Genomic DNA, 17,875 nt, shown 5'->3' on the forward strand with positions numbered 1-17,875 from the left:
CTCGGGGTCTACCTGAGGACCCCCCTCCCCCAGGTCCTACTCGGGACCGCCCAGCAAAGCGCCACCTCCCGCGGCCCCTTTAAGAGCGCGCGGCCCCGCCCCCGCGCGCGCGATGACGCCGGCGCGCGCGCCTGCGCGCGGCGCCGGCTTCCTCCTCCTCCCCCCCCCTCCCCTCCCCGCCCCGCCCCGCCCCGCCCCGCCCCCCCGCGGCCCTCCCCCTCCCGCAGCGCCGCAGTGACACCGAGGAGGAAGCGCGCGGCGCGGGCAGAGCGGGAGCCGCCGCCGCCGCCGGAGCCAGCGCCGCCCCGCCCCGCCGCCGCCATGAACGGCAAAGGCAAGGACCGGGGCGCGGCGCGTGTCGTCCCCCCCCCCCCCCCCTCCTTTCACCGGCAGCGTTCCTGCTCCCCCTCCCCCCCCCCCCCCCGCCCGCCCCGCGCCGCCCCGGGACGCGGCGCCTTTAAGGGCGGTGCCGCAGCGCGTGACCGCGCGAGCGGGCCGGGGCCGCGCGGGCGCCGGGCGGCCAATGGGAGCGGGGGGGGGGGGGGGGGGCGGGTCGCCGCGGCCCGGCCTTAACCCTGCGGGTGCCGAGCGGCTGGGGGACACCCCCCCCCCCCGTGACGTAGAGGGGGGCTGTTGCCGCAGGGGGGGGGACCCACGCGTGACGTAAGGGGTCGCCGTTCCATGCGGGCAGGGCGAGCTGAGGTGGGGGAGACCCCCCCTGCCGACGTAGGGGATCCCCCGGATGACGTAAGGGGGACCCCAGTAGGTGTCAGGGGCCGCTGGAGTGAGACGGACCCCCCGCGCGTGACGCAAGGGGGACCCCATTGGGGGGGGGGGGCGCTGAGGTAGGGGACCCCCCCCTGCCGACGTAGGGGATCCCCCGGACGACGTCAGAAGGGACCCCATTTTATGGCAGGGTGCGGGAGACCCCTTGGGTGATGTAATAGGGGGGAGACCCCCCCGAGTGATGCAATGGGGGGCGGGTGGGGGAGAGCCCCTGCACCACGGGGGGGACCTTTGGGTGGCGTAAGGGGGACCCCGCTGCCTGTGGGGGCAGCTGCGGGGGGGCCCTGAGTGACACCGGGGACCCCCTGGGTGACGTGGGGGTGGTGGTGGAGTGGGCGAGACCCCTTCGTCACGGGGGGGGGACCCCTGGTGGGACCCCCTTGCATTTAGGGGGAGCCGGATCAGGGACACCCCCCCCTCCAGGGGACAACACCGGGGGCAGCTGAAGGGGTTGAGACCCCCCCGAAAGACCCAGGCCGGGGGGGGGGAGCAGGGTAGGGAGCACCCCCGGGGCGCTGCCGCGTCCCCCGCGGCCTAACGGGCTCCGTCCCAGCAGCGCGGGGGGCCGGGGGGACCCCAGCGGCCTGTCCCGATCCCCGAGGAAGGGGCCGAATTCGGAGCTCGGTAAACCCCCTCAGCTTCGTCGGAGCAGAGGAGATTTCCACCCAGCACGGCCGGGAGATGGGCCCGCTCCCGCCGCCGCGTCGGGGGGATGTGGGAGAACCCTCGCCCCAACGCCGCCTCGCCTTTGCCCCCCAAAACCGCGGAAGGCCCCGGGGCGGGGGGGCAGGTATCGCGTCTGGTTTGTTTTGGTTTCGGTTTAAGAATTTGCGAGTCTGAGCGCTGGCTACGACCCAGAATAATTTGGTTTATTATTATTATTTTTTTGTGCTTTGCCGGGCTTCCCGCCTCCTCGTTGCTCCCCGTTCTGGCAAAGGATATTTTAACTCTCGGTTTTGTTTTCGCTGCGGACTGAAGTGCCGAAGTCCTGGGCAGGGACGGCCGGCTGTGCTCGGCGGGGACGGGGCGGCCGATCACCCCGGGCAGTAACTGCGAGGTAATGGTGCGCAGACGCTCCTACGGCTGATACTCCCTTCTGCTCACGTGATAATTAAGAAACGGGGCTTTCCAAAATGAAAAAAAAAAAAAAAACCCAAACCAAAACCAACTCGCCGGCGTCCTGCCTGCCTTCGCTTCTGCCGCGGGCTGACTTCTCTTTCTCGCAGGACAATATCCCACCCAGCCGTCCTACCCTGTCCAGTCCCCGGCCAACCCCGCCGTGTACCCACAGACTCTGCCCCTTCCGCAGCCGCCGCCCTACACAGATGCACCTCCTGCGTATTCCGAGGTAGGCGGGACGCTTCTCTGAAGGCTTTGTTTTCTTCTGGGGCCCTTCCCAGAGGAAAAAAAAAACCCCCAAAAAACCCTCTGAATAAGTTTATAGCTGCAATATCTTTTTTTTTTTTTTTTTTTGCCTGGAGGACTTGTTTGCCGCTCGTATCACTGGGCAGCGGTCGGTCCCCTGATTCTCTCTTCCGAGATCTGAATCAGCCACTCAAAGTGACAAACGTTCAAAGCTTCCCCTTGAGTCAAGATGACAAATTGAGCTCGCCTGTGGCTGTAAAACACATCTTCCGTAATCTCTCTTAGTTGGATTCTTGCGGGCAGTGGGGGAAAACTGTCTCCAGCAGGGGGAAAAATGTCCTTTTACCATACCCCAAAGTAAACGCTCGGGGAAGGGGATTCCCTTGTGCAAGCAGGAGGGTGAAAGTCTGCGTCGGGGCTAGCGCTTTGGCAGCAAGGCTGAATAAACAACGGGGTGCGGGGAGTAACAGGTCCCTAAACTTGCTTGCACGCGTTTTGTTTCCCAGCTTTACCGTCCCAGCTTCGTGCCTCTGGGGGCTGCCACCGTACCTACGATGTCTGCGGCGTATCCGGGCGCTTCCGTCTTCCTGCCCATGGCCCAGTCTGTGGCCGTGGGTCCGATCGGCTCGTCGGTCCCGATGGCGTATTACCCCGTGGGCCCGGTTTATCCCCCGGGCTCGACAGTCCTCGTTGAAGGTGGCTTTGATGCTGGAGCAAGGTTTGGGGCTGGCGGAACAGCCAGCATCCCTGTAAGTATAAATGTATCCTCAAAACCCCGCGTGCTTCAGCATTAGAGCTTCGCAGATGGTAGCGGGGGAGAAGATGTCCTTTGTTTTCTGAGAAAAACATATTCCTTACCCGCTCCGTCATCTGGGAGAAGAGTAGGCTCCTACTTTGCTGCTGAGGGTTTGCTGTCTCTGGCCAACCTGTGGCTCTGGAGCCACGTAGGCTCGCAGGTGGTTCTGGCTCACAGCAAAACCATGGCGTGGCCAGTGCTAGCCCCGATTCGGCCTGGGGGCCGTGGTGTAATGCTCTCCGTGGGGGAGGCAAGGCAGCAGGGCTGCTTAGCGACCCTGACTTTCCGTGGCCTCAAACACAGACTTGGCCTCTTCCCATGCTGCGGTGGAGCTGTGGGAGGTTCCTGCTCCCCTGGACTTTCCACCCGTGGCTCGTGGCCACGTGAAGCTCTTGTTCTACGGCTCACGGGCTCCTCTGCGTGGGCAAAAGGCCAGGTCCTGCCGTACGGGCTGCGGGCTCCGAAAAGAGAGGGCAGGGCATGGACGAGGAACCGAGCGTTTCCCATCAGCTCCTGGACTCTGTCGCTCAATCTTTGCTCGGTAGCAAGTGACGGGGACATCAGTTGGGAGGTTTCTGCAGGCTGTGGTGGCTTTGTGCTGGCTCCCGTCGTGGCGCTGACCTCAGCTATCCTCCCGCCTCTCCTTTCTCTGTCTTCCAGCCCCCCGCTCCTGGCTGTCCCCCCAACGCCGCCCAGCTGGCCGTGATGCAGGGAGCCAACGTCTTGGTGACGCAACGGAAGGGAAACTTCTTCCTGGGAGGCTCAGATGGCGGCTACACTATCTGGTGAAGAAGGAAGGGGAAGGGGGGAGAGGGGGGGCTACATTTGTGTAAGGAAAGACATCACATACTGTCAGCACTTCTCACGATGTAACTGCTTTAGTCCATATTAACCTGAAGTTGCAGATTAGACACACAGCGGTGAGGTGTCTTCCTGGTTTGGTGCCCGGCCCTGTGTGCACTTTAAAGCGAAACAAGAAACCCTGTTAATGATAGCGGTGCCTCTGTTCAAACGGGGAGGGGGGGAGTAATTCGCGCAATGAATGTGAGCTCAGCAGCCCTGCCTCTTCCTTTCGTTTCACACTGGAGTAATACCGCAGCGCTGAGCTTTTATTAATCGGCTACCTATACGCTGGCTTTGGGGAGGGCGAGGGAGCGGATCTGGTTTCGCCTTCCCTTCACGCTCGTACCGGTCCGCTGGACCCAGAGCCGCAAACCACCCGGGTTTCCTCGGCGAAGGTGCTGGGTAGAAGGCGAGGCAGACTTCACTTCCCAGCAGCGGGGAGGGCACCTTGGCGCTTCTTTCTTCCTGACCTCACTCTAGAACGGATCCCTCGAAGCACTCCGTGCTCACATTCGCCCGTCGTTTTCCTCCAGGAAGGTATGCAGCTGGCGTGTATCATGGGATTTTTTTTATACACTCCAAGTAATCTTGGATTTCTTTGCACATTAGATCTAATCAAAGCCATGCTTTGGTGCCAGAAACACAATGCAACTCAATTTTGAACATTTCATTCGATGCTAACTAGGCTGTTAGAACAATGCTTAATAAACAAACTTCCTTTTTTTTAAACTCAACCTGGTGTCTTGACACCAAAACTCCTTAAGGCTGTTGTTCAAGCAGAGAGGCTGGTTACCATCTGTACAAGGGTGTGCAGCAACTGTCAATCAACACACAAATTAGCTTGGTTAATGGGTTGTTTTATGAATGCGTATTTTAAAAATGACTTGGGTATAATGAAGTCTTATTAGGGTTAAGAAGAATATTTCAGGGATCCTCAATGTTTTTGGGTTTTTTTTTGGTTTTTTTTTTTTTTGTTTGTTTGTTTTATGAAGAAAAATATCAGATTCAAATATATTTTATCTTGAGGTTTCAGTTTAATCTAAATCTGTGTCCTGTATATGTTGTGTTTAACCATACAACTGACTGTTATGAAAGTTCAGCATTACGTCTCTCTGTATACACTGTGGTGCACTTAACTTGTGGATTTTTTTATACTAAAAAAAAAAGTAGAATAAAGACTATTTTGAAAATTTGAATAAAGTAGCAAATTTGCATTAGACCTCAAATAAAACCCCTCGGCTCCTGCCCGTCGCAAGCCTGAGGGTTTCTTCACTTACTTCCTCTTTGCTGCTGTTTTGTGAGCTTCCTCCTCTGGGGTTTGGTTTCTTTTGGGGGGGTTTGATTTAAAGGAGGAACTGCCCTTGAGGAGGGAGCGGAGGAGGGATGTCTGGAGCTGCTCCTCGCCCCGTCTTTGCGCGTAGCAAAAGCAGAGGAAAAGTAGTGCCTCGACCTGCCGGAGCCTATGTGTCGGTGCTAAAGCCGGCTCTGGGGGTGAAGCAAACCTGCTCCGCTTCTGATTTCCCCGAGCCCTCCGAGGTCAGGCGCCTCTCGGGGCAGGGACGGGCTTCCCCGGGTTTGTAGGCTACAATGGGGCTTTCTGTAACTTGCACGATCCATCAGCCTGTTTTACATGCACGCTTAACCTTAGCCTCCAGATGAGCCATGCTAATTACCCCACCCCTAAATCAGCAGCAGAATAACTTAATTGTTTTGTGAGATAAGGGAAAAGAAAACAACAGCCACTCTTCAAGCGTTTTGCCACTGGGCTGTATTAGCACCGAAGGGAGGAGATGGGGTGGGTGCGGGCAGCCGGAGCGCGGCCGTGCCTGCTCTCCTCCGCCGAGCTGAAGTACTCCCTGCCCTTGGTCCGCTCCGGGCAGCGATGGGCAAAGCTCTGACACACATCTACTTATTTTTCTTTCCATGGTTGGCTTAATAAATTAAGGAGAAAAAAAAAAAAAAAAAAAAAAAAAGCAGCTTGTAGGTCCCCAGCTCCGGGAAATCTAGGCGACTTGGACCTGAGGGCATCGGAGAGGGGTGCGCTGGGCCCGGTGGCTTAGATAAAATACTCTTCTTTCTCTTTGGATGGAGCATCCTCCATCTGCACCGACACGTCGGTCTCTGCCGCCGGCTGCTCGTAGGTGAGGTAGCTGCCTTTGTTTCTGTACAGGTAGATGATGATCACCACCAGGACCGTCAGCAGGGTGAGGAACACCAGGGCGATGACAACTACCAGGGAGAAGGCAGAGAGAGGAGCGGGGTTTAGCCCCGAGCGGTCGGTACCGAGCTGGTAAATAGGGTGGATCCGGCAAGGAGAGCCCCTACCTGCGATGACCACGGTGTTGGCATCCTCATGGAGAGGTGGGGTGTGAGCCTTCTTCAAGAAGGGGGTTGTCAGCTCTTCTTCATCAAACCAGGAGAGAGGGAGAGAGGAGAAGGTGAGCAAGCCTGGTCCCGACCTGGCTGAGCCAGGCTTGGCTGGACGGGGCACGCGGTGGCACTGTGCAAGGTCTCACCGAGGATCAAACGGGACAAACAGCCCGGCAAAGCTGTCCTGGGGTGCTCACCTGCAGTCAGAGGGGGCTGATCTCCTTCCATCGCATCAGCTCCTTCCAGGTAAAGGTCTGGGGTCCTTCAGAACTACCAAAAAAAAAAGGAATAAAAGTGATAAATTCACACACGGCACGCCGAAGGGCACAGCCACGAGGCGGGGATGGCGGTGGGGATGCAGCGCTAATCAAGGCAAAGGTTTTATTCGGGCTGATGGAGAGGAGCGGGCTGTGGCATGCCGGGCTCGCGGGAAGGCGGCGAAGCTAGTGAAGGTAGGGAAAAAACAGCCACCGACTCCGCAATTTGCTCTCAAACTTCGAGAGCTTCAAATTGCCTGTAAATCCTTGCAAATCCTCCGATCAGCGTCCCAAGGTTGATGCTGCAGCCGTAAGGTTTCGCCTGCAAAAAAGCAGCTGGACCGGCAGCCGCTGAACCGACCTCGGCGGCTCTGCCCGAGGTGGATGGACAACCTTTGTAACCCCCCCCCCCCCAAAAAAAAACGTTCTGCAATGGCTCCGGCGCTCGGGCACGAGTGACTCAGCGGCTCTGCGGAAACGTGCCGCTAGATGTCAGGAGCAAATAAAATTCAATTTTTTTTTTTTTTTTTTTTTTTTAAAAAAAAGGAAATTTAACCGCGGGAGCATGGACGTGGGCCAGGAGCGGGGAGCTGGGAGTGCGGCCGTGCCGTGCCATCAGGATGCGTCTCACGAGGACGGGGCGACGCTAACCCTGCCGGCGACCTCCCGGATTTTGAAAAGCGGGATGAATTTCTCAGGATCCGGCCCTGCCCTGGTTGTCCCACCATGCCCTTGTGACTCACAGCGCTGTCGGGTGTTTGCAAAACATCCCTTACAACAGCAGGTTTTGCTTTTGAGCGCTACCCGATGCAAATGTTCGGGCTTACAGAGTCACAGGAATTTGGGAAAACAATTTTCCCCCTTCCCAGCAGCGTGCACGGACGGGCGTGGGACCCCTCTCCCACCGGACGGGCGCTGGCACCCCAAGTCTCTGGCAGCTCCCCCGGAGCACGACAACTTCCCCCCGGGCTCAAGCTCAGGCTGGCAGAAGCCACCAACTCATTAAACAGCTTTGCTTTAAACCCAGCTTTGCATTAAACCCAGCTTTGCTTTAAACCCAGCTTTGCTTTAAACCCAGCTTTGCATTAAACCCAGCTTTGCTTTAAACCCAGCTTTGCTTTAAACCCAGCTTTGCATTAAACCCAGCTTTGCTTTAAAGCTCACTGGGCTCCTCCAGCAGCGATGTCTGGGTGTCAGGGAGCTACACACGATTTCCAAAGCCAGCCACGACCTTCCCACGGAGCAGCAGCCGCTGTTTGGGTGGCTTCGGAGCAAAAAAAATGGGTAAAATTTCCCCACAAACGTAAGACTGGGATTTAAGGGAAAAGAGGAGAAGGTGCTCCTTGATGGAAAGGGAGCTGGTGGAACCCGGGTGCCTCGGCGAGAGGGCTTCTTGGGAAGCGTTCAGCATTGCCAGTGGGAAACACAGACCAGTTTCGTGCCCACAGCACCTGCAAAATGGAGTCCTGGGTCCCCCCAAAGGTTTAAACCACATTTTAGCTGGGGGAAAGACTTGCTTCAGCATCAAAATGCCAGCAGTCAGGAAAGTGAAGCTCCCCACGTTGCGTCCCCACGGGAGGGAAGGTCCGCCCAGACACCCCCTCGCCGCTCCCACCTTGGGATCATGGGAAGGAGCTTGCCAAAACCAACCGGGAACACGGCACAGAAAACCACGGGATATTTTGCAGTGCCAGGGTTACCTTGCCGGGCCAGGATCCAGCCGCCACGTGGTCGCAGCCTCCGGGTGTCCACAGCGGCTGTGCCGGGGGGCTGACGGAGGTGGGGGGTGACTCACTTCCCCAGCACGCTGGATCCGTATGGATCTCCATGTGTTTTTTAAAGCGACGCAGGGGTTGTGTAAAAAAAAAAAAAAAAACCATAATCTTCCTCATTCTTGCTCTCAGGCCAAGTTGCTCAAGAGCTGTTCCCACAGCAAAACCCTCCCTGCCCTGCAGCTTTGCTCCCGAAAAGCACCATCGAGCGCAGCCTGCCGTCGGGGATGCTCAGCGGCGCCTTCGCAGCCCCCCATTCCCATTCCCGGTGGACAGAGGATGGGCTGAGCAAACCATCCCTGCAGACTGCTCACCCCCATTTCTCCTCTGTCACCCCGGGATGGGTCCCCCAGGAGCGACGTGTCGCCCTGCCGGGCGCCCCGCTCAGCTTTCCCACTGGGTTTTCTGCTTTCTGGCTCTCGCTGTAGCAGGATCAGGCCTTTTCCCTTCCTGCTCGCCTGAAATCCAACTGGAAAACACCCGGCCGAGAGCTGACATTTCGGCTTCTCCCCAAAACCAGCCGCACTTCAGCGTCCCTCGTGACACGACTCTGTTGCCTCCTGGTGCAAATCCACGTGCCCGATGCAGCCAAACCCCTCCAAGCCTCCCAGGGAATGCTGAATTTTTGGGAGTCACCCCCGGAGCCATGTGTCGTGTCCGTCCCCTGTCCCCCCCCCCCCCAGCTCTTACCTGCACCCGCTGTGCCGGGGCGAGCGGCTGCCGGCACCTGGCACCATGTGCGGCTCTGAGTCTCGCCCAGGCAAAGGCGTTGCCCTTTTCCTGCCTCACCTTTCCAGTCTGGCTGCAATGATGATAAAAACCCAGAAATACCTCCTCCGTTAACCCCTTGCTCTCTGGGGAGCCAGCCCATCACCGGGCATCGGGGCGGCGACGCAAGCTCTTGCACCGGGGCAGCGACTGGCAACAGGGTTTTGCTTCGATATGGGGGAATTTTGCAGGACGGGGAGGTAAAATCGGGGGGTATTTTTTTTTTTTTTTTCTGCACGGCAGCACATTTTCCGGGAGCTGGCGAAACCGGCTCGACACCTTTTTCCTGAGTCACAGCGGCGCTGGGTGCTGGGGGAGAACAAGGTGACAGATCCCTCCCACACCCGGCTTCGGCCGCCGTAAACCCGCAGGCGGGGACCCCCCCGGTGCTTGCGGTGGCACCCCCAGCCCAGCTGGTGACGGGCTTTTGCAGGATGGAGATTTGGCCCTCGCCGGCATCTTCACCCTCCTCTCGCCACCTTTTCTGCCCTCTGCCTTTATTTCAGACGGGATGGGGGGTGGGAAGCGCGTTACGGTTACGGTGAAACAGTTATCTGCCGGCAGCACCGTAAGACGCCTGTTTCCTGCGCCGGGCGCCGGGCTCACAGGGAGGTGAGGGTCTCGGTGGGGTCCTGGCAGGGATTTGCTGCTGGTGGGGGGTCCCGGCTCATGTCCTGGCTCGCGTCCTGCTGCGGCGTCCCGGGACAGCCTTGCTCCTGAGAGAGACGCGGAGGTGATGCCGAGCCGGGTGGGATGGAGACCTCGTGCTTCGACCCAAGAAGGACCGAGTCCGTGTCCCCCTGCAGCGCCACCGCACCCACCTTGGTTGGGGAGCCAGAGGGTGAACCGCCATCCCCGGTGCAGCCGCTTGACGCCGCGTTGAGAGTCAGATCCAGCCCCATCTGCCAGCAGAGGAGCGTCGCACTGGGCTGGATTTGTCCCATGGACCCCCCCGAGCCCTGTGTCCCCCACCGGATACCCCCCAGCACAGTTTGGGTCTCCGAACAAGCCGGGCATCCCCCTGCCATCACGGGGCACGGATGTGGCCCCCCCACCACGGCATCTCCCCTTCCAGCACCAGAACTTTCTCACCTGAGTTTTGGCCACCTTTGGCTCGACGTCCATCACCTCCATGCTCTCCTCGGAGTCGCTGTGCTCGCCCGCGGCACTGCCGAGCCGGCACAGCTCCTGCCCACCGCCCGGGGATGGACACGCCAGTGCCTCTGCCGTGGGACTGGGGGCATCGCAGGGGACGGCCGGGGATGGGGACGGTGGCTCCCCGGGATGTGCCTGCCCCTCGCCATTGGTGGCCGTGCCGTCCGGCTGACAGGGGTCCCCTGCAGCGGTCGGGGCTTTGCTCGCCCCCAGCCCAGTTGCGGCTTTTTCTGGCTTCGGTGGTGCGGTGCTGGTGGCCTGGGCAATCGCCTCGGATAAAATCAGCGACGCCAAGGAGGTGGCGATGCCCTCGGTCCCCACCTGCGCCCTGTTGGCAGCCCCTGCTGGCTCCAGACCCTGGCTTTCAGTGAGCCTGAGGGAGTCGGTGCCCGGCTCCACAGCTGCCACCGATGTCCCCTGCTCGTGGGACAGAGCTTCGGGACTGTGGCCAGGCTCTGGAGCCTCCTCGCTGGAGACTGATGCTGTCTCCGACAGGGACGCACCGCTGGCGGGTGAAGCCGGTGGTGGGCCAGGGACGGCAGCACCCAGCTCCCCGTTGGAGATGGCATCGGTGGCACTGCTGCCCACCACGGGGGACTCCACCGTCGCCTCCGCTTCCACCATGGGCTGCCAGTCTGGCACCTTCTCCGGGCAGGGGAACATGGCCGGGGGGCTCACCGGCGAGGAGATGACCAGTGAGCGCCGGTTGCTGTGTGGGGGGATGACAGAGGGGGTTAAGCCCCCCTCCGGCATGTCCCACAAGCATCACCCTTGGGGACACACGGCACTGCGGCATCAGCGCCTCAGCTTGCAGGTGACGCTTCCCCATCCGGCATGATTGGCAAATGACCCAAATTAATTAACCCAGCACCACCAAAGCACCCTCAACCCGGCATTGGGAGATGCTCGCCCATCCCAGGACTATAGGACTCGGGGCTGCATCACCCTGCTGCTTTTTGGGCTGGGGGGGGACGCGATTCGGCGGCTTGAAGCCCCCCACCCTGCCGGAGGTTGCCCGCTCGTTTACCTGGGGACACCTTTAATGATGAAGACTTTGCTGGAGTGCTGCTTGTCCAGTTTGCTCATCACCTCGTAGAGGTCGTGGTTGAGCTGCAGAGAAGTGGTGGTGGGGGGAGAAACGCATCAGAGGGGACCCCCAGTGCCACCCATCACCTGGCAGCACCACGAACAACCTCGAGCTGCTCTAAATTATTAAATTAAACGAAGAGCAGCGAGGACTCGAGGTGGGTGGCCAGCACTGGCGTAGCTGGAGCACCTCGGGACGGCTCTGAGACTGCTGGGGGGGGGGGGGGGGCAAGGGGAGAGGTCTTTTGGGGTGCTGTCTGGCCCCCCACCTTGCTCATCTCCTTGTAGAAGACATCCCGGAGGTTGGAGATGTTCTGGAAGATGGTCACGTAGCAGGCGATGCGGCTGCGGGAGGGAATACATGGCGGGAGGTGTGGGGGGGTTGGGGGTGCCAACCTATTTCCCGTGGGGGTTTGGGGTGCTGAGCACCCAGCCGGTGAGCACCCATCCTCTGGGGTCCCCATGGAGATGGGGAACGGCGAATAAACCCTCGGGGTGAGGACACAGCGGGCCTGGACAGTTGTCCCCGGGGCCACCCTGTTGCAGCGATGGTGCTGCCACCTCCCGGCTGTCGCAGCCACCCGTGGCCGATGTCCCTCGGGGCCACCGCCGTGTCACCGCCCCGGCCTTTCGGGAGAAAACCCCGCTTCTTCCCCGCCATGGGGGAAAACTGCACCCACCCGCCGGCGCCCGCACCCAGCCCACGTCCCGGGGCTCAGCAACTGGTTTTCGGGGACCTCGTGCTCAGATGGTGCTTTTTTGAGGTGGCTGCCGTTGCCCCCCCCCCCTTGCAAACGGCGGGGCTGCGGATGCCATCGGCCTCCAGGCAGAATCATCCCCTGGGGCCACGTGCCTGCCCCAGCCCCTGCCATGTCCCCCAGCCCCTGCGACGTCCCCCAGCCTCTGTAATGACCCTGAATCCCTGTGATGTCCCCCAACCCCTTCGATGTCCCCTAGCCCCACAATGTCCCCCAACCCCTGTAATATCCCCCAGCCCCGTGATGTCCCCCAGCCCCTGCAACATCCCCCAGCCACTGTGACACCCCCAGCCCCTGCAATGTCCCCCAGCCCCTGCGATGTCCCCCAGCCCCGTGATGTCCCCGAGTCTCTGTGACGATGTCCCCCAGTCCCTTTAATGTCCCCCAGCCCTGCAATATCCCCCAGCCCCTGCAATGTCCCCCATCCCCTGCGATGTCCCCCAGCCCCGTGATGTCCCCGAGTCTCTGTGACGATGTCCCCCAGTCCCTTTAATGTCCCCCAGCCCTGCAATATCCCCCAGCCCCTGCAATGTCCCCCATCCCCTGCGATGTCCCCCAGCCCCGTGATGTCCCCGAGTCTCTGTGACGATGTCCCCCAGTCCCTTTAATGTCCCCCAGCCCTGCAATATCCCCCAGCCCCTGCAATGTCCCCCATCCCCTGCAAAGTCCCCCAGCCCCGTGATGTCCCCCAGCCCCAGCAACACCCCCAGTACCTGCCATACAGAACCGGCAGCTCCTCCCGAAGGTCCCTATTCAGGTCTTCAAACACCGCTTGGGCTTTATTAAACTCCTCCTCGGCCTGTGGGGAGGGAAGGGAGGGCCATGGCTTTGCCGGCACGGCTGGGGCATGGGGGGCTGTGCCAGGCGGGGGTCCTGCGGGAGGCTCGACCTTGGCGATTTTTGCCTCGTCCTTCTTCTTGGCGCTTTGCAGAGCTTCCAGATGATGCCGGGCGCTGTCGTAGTCCACCAGCTTACGGCCCCGCTTGGCGATGCGCTCCTGCACAGGGGGCAAGGTGAGCCAGGATCCGGCTCCCCCCCGTCCCCGTCCCCCCCACCCAGCATCGCGCACGGGGCGGTACCTTAAAGTCCCCGAACTGAGCCAGGTAGTTCTCCATCAACCGCAGGGCTTGGTCGGCCAGCTTCGCCTCGTAGTCGTCCCACAGGAGGTCATTACTCTGCGGGGTGGAAAAAAGGGGGACGGGTATAATGCCTGGATTCCTCCCCCAGCCTCCCCTCCGGCCGTACGTGCCGGGCTGCATCCTCAGGGACCCCCCACCCCTCAGCTCGCCGGCCCCCCTGCTGCTCGAGGGGGACCCTTGGGGACAGCGGGGGCACAAGGGGCTCACAGCTGCGATGGCTTTCAGCTCCTCGTGACCGTCCCAGTCGGTGCTGTAAATCTCCTGCAGTGTTTCGGCCACTTTCCGGGAGCTCTCGTGCATCACTGCAGCCCAGCCAGGGGATGCAAAAATATTATTTATTATTATTTATTAATTTTTATTATTTCTTACTATTTCTTATTATTTCTTACTCTATTTCTTATTATTTCTTATTATTTATTATTCCAGATAAGAAAATGCAACAACGCTCAACCCCCTCCCAGCTCCTCCGTGGTGCCCACGGGGTTTTCCCAGCGTATTTAGGGGGACGGGGTGCCGTACCTTTCACTGCGCCAAGGAAAGCCTTGAGGTCTTTGTAGAGTTTATTGCCTTCGTTCTGCAAAGCAATGCGGCGAGGGGACAGGTCAGGGCCGTCCCTGAGGGCTCACGGTGATTTCCACGAGCCCGGCGGGGACGGAGGGACCCCGGGAGACAGCGGGGTCAAGGGCTGGTGTAGGGGTGTCCCCATCCCCCTGCTTCCCCGCTCCCCGGTGTGACCTGCTGCAGGTGGAAGTTGTACGCGCTTTGCTCGAACTGCTCGTCTTTGGTTTCCACCGTTTTGCCCAATTTCTGCAAAACCTGGGATGGAGAGAGATGGAGATGTGGGACAAGCCGTCAGCCCCGAGCTCGGCGCTGCCCACCGGGCTCTACCTGTTGGCGGGGATCAGGGTCAGCCCTGGAAAAAGTCTGCGCTTGGGGGGATGCTGAGGATCTGGCGGAGCCGATGCCGAGCAGTGATTGGGATGGGGGATGCAAAACTTCCGGCGTATCCTTTGGTGCTTTTATTTTTTTAGAGGAAAACGGTGACTTTTTGGGTGCTAACCCATCACCCTACCCTATAAAACCCTGTAGGTACAGCCCTATGTACCCCAAAACATCCGTGCACGTGACTATGGGGGCAGGCAAAGCCCTGGGTGCTGCCTCACTGGGCACCGGTGACACCGTGCTGAGGATGAGGATGGTCTGCGGGCTGAAGGCTGCCTCTGGAGCCACCATCGCAGGAGCGCGGTGGGGCCAGGGCCAGGCAGGAGGAAGCTTTGGGGTGTCCAGGAAGAGTTTGACCCCCCCAGGAAGGGGCCGGGGCCTGGCCTGGGCTGATACGGCCGCGGGGGAGCTGAATTTAGCACCAAGCCCCAGCCAGGAAACCCGGGAGTGCGTGGGTTGAGTTTGGTTTGGGGGGGGGGCTTCGCATCGCCCCCAAAATGGGAGTCGCTGCCTGCTTTTTTGGAGAGAGAAAGGGAAAAAGACGCCTCTGAACCGCCCCAAAACAGCTGAGAATCGCCCCGCTTCTGCCTGCTTCCGGAGCCCTTCCCCCTCGCTTCCTGCGTGGCCGGTGCGGGCTACGCCAGCGTTCCTGGGACCACCCCCACATTGGGTCCCGCTGGGGACTGTCACCTCTGGCCAGCCCAAGGGACCCTGTGCCAGCAGCGCACGGTCCCTCCGTAACTACCGGAAGGCGTTTTGGGTGGAAAAAAATCCCACTTTTGGAGAACCCAGCAGCTGCCAAAGCAGCTTGGGGGACTTGGGGAGATGCCATCAAGCCCAAAGCCTTGGAGCAACGATGACGTTGACCCAGAAGCGCCCAAATTAACACCCTATGAGCACCCATGGGCGCTGAGTGGTGCCTGTTGTGCCACCCCCTCAGCACCGCAGTAGAAAAAAAATTAAAGAGTAAAATAAAGTAAGGGGTTTTGGGGCTGGGCATCGCGCCGTACCTTCTCCTGCGCCCGGCTGAACCGTTTCTGGACCTGCTTGGCAAAGAGCCCGGCTCCCCCGCTCTTGCCCTCTGCCATGGCTGCAGCTCGGTTCCTGCTCGCAGCCGCGCACTGCGGTTTGATGTTTGCTACGGAGGAAGTTCAAGGCGAGGCAGCTGCTGGCATCCGCCGAGCACCCGGGCACCCCCCACCGCGCTCCCCCCCCCGGAAAGGCTCCCCCCGTGCACCCAGCGACATGGGTGGGCCAAATGGGTGATGGGAAACCTGCACCCATCTCGTAATTCTTCCACAAGCATCTGGTTTTGGGGTTAAAGTTGGATTTTGGTGCAATTTCAGTGCTGGCTTTTTATCCCCATGCCAGGTGGGGTTGTGGCACAGTCGGCTTCTCCAGGATGCAGCGGTGGGGCGAGGCAGTAACAGCCACCAAATCCAACATCTCTCATTGCAAAGGAGGTCGGTTTTGGAAGAGAAATGGAGCTAGTGGCAGGGAAAAATCCCAACTGGATCCCCCTGCATCCCCAAGGAGCTGCATCGCTGCTCACAGAGGGGATTTGCAGCATTTTCTCCTTTCCCGTTATCCCGAGGACTTTCTGGCTGCCCCGAGAGCGTGAGGCCGGTCGCTTTTCCCCACAGCTCTTTCCTAAGGTGCGAGGAAGAGGCGGGACGCGGCCAAAGGGATGCTCTGGAATATGGGAGGGGAAAAGGATGCTGAGGCTTGGAGGAGAAAGGATTGCCGGGTTGTGGGGCAAAGCATCCACCAGCGTGCCAGAGAGAGGAACAGATTTTATTGACACCGGCTATGGGTTTTAAACCCTTCCGACCAAAAGGTGGGGGAAGATGATGTCCATTGCCTGAGCCGGGGACCGGGCTCCTCTCCTGCCACCGCTCAGTTCTGGGCCATCACCTGGAAGGAGAAGAAGGGCAATGGTTGAGCCGAGCAGAGAGATAGAGCCGGTGCATCGGTGCAATGGTAGCGCCAGTTCTCAGCCCCTGGCTGCCCGAGCCCCGCCATCGCCTTACGCTCATCATCCAGGAGATGTAGGCAGAGACGCGGGTGAAGACGGTGGGTTTGCGCTCGACGTTGCAGCCCAGACTGGAGACGAAGCTGGTGACGCCGTGAACCTGGTACTGCCCGTTCACCGCGCAGTGCAGGGGACCGCCCGAATCGCCCTGCCGGACCGAGGAACCCATATGAGATGGGAGAAATGGGGATGGCGGTGGGATGCCGGCGGGGAAAGCGGGATGTTGGGGGTCATACCTGGCAGCCGGAGCGTATGCCGTCACCGCCGGCGCAGACCATGGTGGTCTTGACGGTGGAGCCCCAGTAGGAGGGGCTGGAGCAGATCTGGTAGTCTACCACGGGCAGGTACGCCTGCAGCAGGACGCTGGAGAGCTGCCCGTTGGCTGCATGAAACCAAGCGCTGGTTAATGCCATACCGGCAAAGACCTGCGAGACTCGGCAAACTCCCCCCTCACCAAAGCAGAGCCCGTAGCCGCCATCGAGCCCCTTTTCCTGCATAAAATCCCCCCCAAAACCTTGGTACAACCCCACCCAACATGGGGCATCTCCATGCCTGGAGCGAAGCCCTGTGTGATGCCTCCTGGGACCTCAAAGGGCTTAAAAATATCATTCAGCTCCCCACGTTTCCCACATTTTTTGGGTGATTTAGGGCTGGGGAGACCCGTTGGCACTCACTGCGGGTGAGACCCCAGCCTGTGATGTAGCAGGGGTAGTTGTTGGACAGGATGGACCCCTCCCGGGGCAGGACCGCCAGCTGCACATAGCTGTTCAGGGTGGCGTAGCTGGCCAGGCGGATCAGGGCGATGTCGTAGCTGGTGAGAGGAGGGAGAGGATGTTGCAAGGACCCCCCCCCATTCCCAGTGACGCTGCCCCCCCAAATCCCCCTCCCCATGTGCGTTACCCCCCGGCGGCGTTGTTCCCGTTCCAGTAGGGATGGATGATGATCTTGCTCACACCGAAGACCTGCTCACTGCCGTCGTTCCCGTAGAGGTTGTGCTCACCGGCCACGACACGGAAGTTCAGGTTACTGCCAGGAAGGCAAAAACCCATAGGATCAGGCCATAAATTATTATTATTTTAACTGTGAGCTGGTATGGAAAGGATCAGTGCAAGAAGAAGATGCTCCCGGAGATGGTCCATGTAACCCCCTAATGGAGGACCAGCAAAGACCTTAAAGGACCGTTGCTCTCTGGGTTGGGGCAGCCAAAATTTCTCCTTGGAAAGGTTTTTGGTGGAAAACGGCTTTTCCACGAGAGGAAGGTGGAGTCCCTGCGCCCGCTCACCGATCCACGCAATGGGCTGCCGTCATCACCCAGTTTCTCCGGATGAGGGACCCTCCGCAGGTGTGATGCCAGCTGCCACCGGAGTAATACTGGAGGGAGATCTGGGGAAGGGGGGATGCGAGACATGGGGGGGTCTCACCGCATGGTCCCAGGGAGATGAAACCCCCACGGGATTCGCTGGTTGACCCCAGGAAGGACCCACCTGGGAGGGCCAGGAGTGCGAGCGCGCCTCGGTCCCACCAACCACCCGTTGCACCCCATCGAGATCCTGCTCGGAGCAGTGTCCTGCGGGAGAGAGGATGGGGAGGGGGAATGAATTGCAAGCGGGGGGTCATCACCCGGTAACGAGGCCAATGGCTTCCCACGGAGGACGCACCACAGAGGGCGAGAGCGGCGAGGAGCACGAGCTGCAGCATCATCTTGGACCACGGCGGTGCTTCGTCTGCGGCGGGGGCTGCACTGCCGGCAGCTTTAAAGGGGACGGGGAAGGAGGGAAGGGAGGAAAACCAGGTGACACGGCTCTA

General features: G+C 60.1%; 4 protein-coding genes across 6 annotated transcripts; 1 reads left to right on the forward strand and 3 right to left on the reverse strand.

The window, feature by feature from the left end:
* Nucleotides 1-237: 237 nt before the first annotated feature.
* On the forward strand, nt 238-4,003 carry DAZAP2 (DAZ associated protein 2). Its single transcript, XM_076360503.1, has 4 exons — nt 238-334; nt 2,013-2,134; nt 2,658-2,900; nt 3,608-4,003. The coding sequence occupies exons 1-4, from the start codon at nt 322-324 to the stop codon at nt 3,734-3,736; spliced, it is 507 nt and encodes a 168-aa protein (XP_076216618.1). The 5' UTR covers nt 238-321; the 3' UTR covers nt 3,737-4,003.
* A 1,538-nt stretch (nt 4,004-5,541) lies between these two features.
* On the reverse strand, nt 5,542-8,929 carry SMAGP (small cell adhesion glycoprotein). Of its 3 annotated transcripts, none has more exons than XM_076360501.1 (5): nt 8,880-8,929; nt 8,118-8,240; nt 6,358-6,430; nt 6,116-6,190; nt 5,542-6,019 (listed from the first exon to the last, which is right to left on the reverse strand). In XM_076360501.1, the coding sequence occupies exons 3-5, from the start codon at nt 6,386-6,388 to the stop codon at nt 5,847-5,849; spliced, it is 279 nt and encodes a 92-aa protein (XP_076216616.1). In that variant the 5' UTR covers nt 6,389-6,430; nt 8,118-8,240; nt 8,880-8,929; the 3' UTR covers nt 5,542-5,846. The 3 variants fall into 3 exon arrangements, with proteins under 3 accessions (XP_076216616.1, XP_076216614.1, XP_076216615.1); XM_076360499.1 differs by having other exon boundaries at nt 6,116-6,193; XM_076360500.1 differs by lacking the exon at nt 8,118-8,240 and having other exon boundaries at nt 6,116-6,193; nt 8,880-8,925.
* A 266-nt stretch (nt 8,930-9,195) lies between these two features.
* BIN2 (bridging integrator 2) lies at nt 9,196-15,132 on the reverse strand. Its single transcript, XM_076360478.1, has 12 exons — nt 15,048-15,132; nt 13,831-13,911; nt 13,615-13,669; nt 13,303-13,397; nt 13,036-13,131; nt 12,846-12,953; nt 12,670-12,755; nt 11,468-11,543; nt 11,140-11,222; nt 10,050-10,821; nt 9,779-9,859; nt 9,196-9,673 (listed from the first exon to the last, which is right to left on the reverse strand). The coding sequence occupies exons 1-12, from the start codon at nt 15,123-15,125 to the stop codon at nt 9,560-9,562; spliced, it is 1,725 nt and encodes a 574-aa protein (XP_076216593.1). The 5' UTR covers nt 15,126-15,132; the 3' UTR covers nt 9,196-9,559.
* Nucleotides 15,133-15,933: 801 nt separating this feature from the next.
* CELA1 (chymotrypsin like elastase 1) lies at nt 15,934-17,767 on the reverse strand. Its single transcript, XM_076360271.1, has 8 exons — nt 17,728-17,767; nt 17,554-17,636; nt 17,352-17,452; nt 16,970-17,095; nt 16,744-16,880; nt 16,306-16,451; nt 16,068-16,217; nt 15,934-15,951 (listed from the first exon to the last, which is right to left on the reverse strand). Exons 1-8 carry the CDS (start codon nt 17,765-17,767, stop codon nt 15,934-15,936), a joined length of 801 nt encoding a protein of 266 aa, XP_076216386.1.
* Nucleotides 17,768-17,875: the final 108 nt, after the last annotated feature.

Source organism: Aptenodytes patagonicus, chromosome 27, assembly GCF_965638725.1.
Source record: "Aptenodytes patagonicus chromosome 27, bAptPat1.pri.cur, whole genome shotgun sequence".
Taxonomy (NCBI): Eukaryota; Metazoa; Chordata; class Aves; order Sphenisciformes; family Spheniscidae; genus Aptenodytes; species Aptenodytes patagonicus.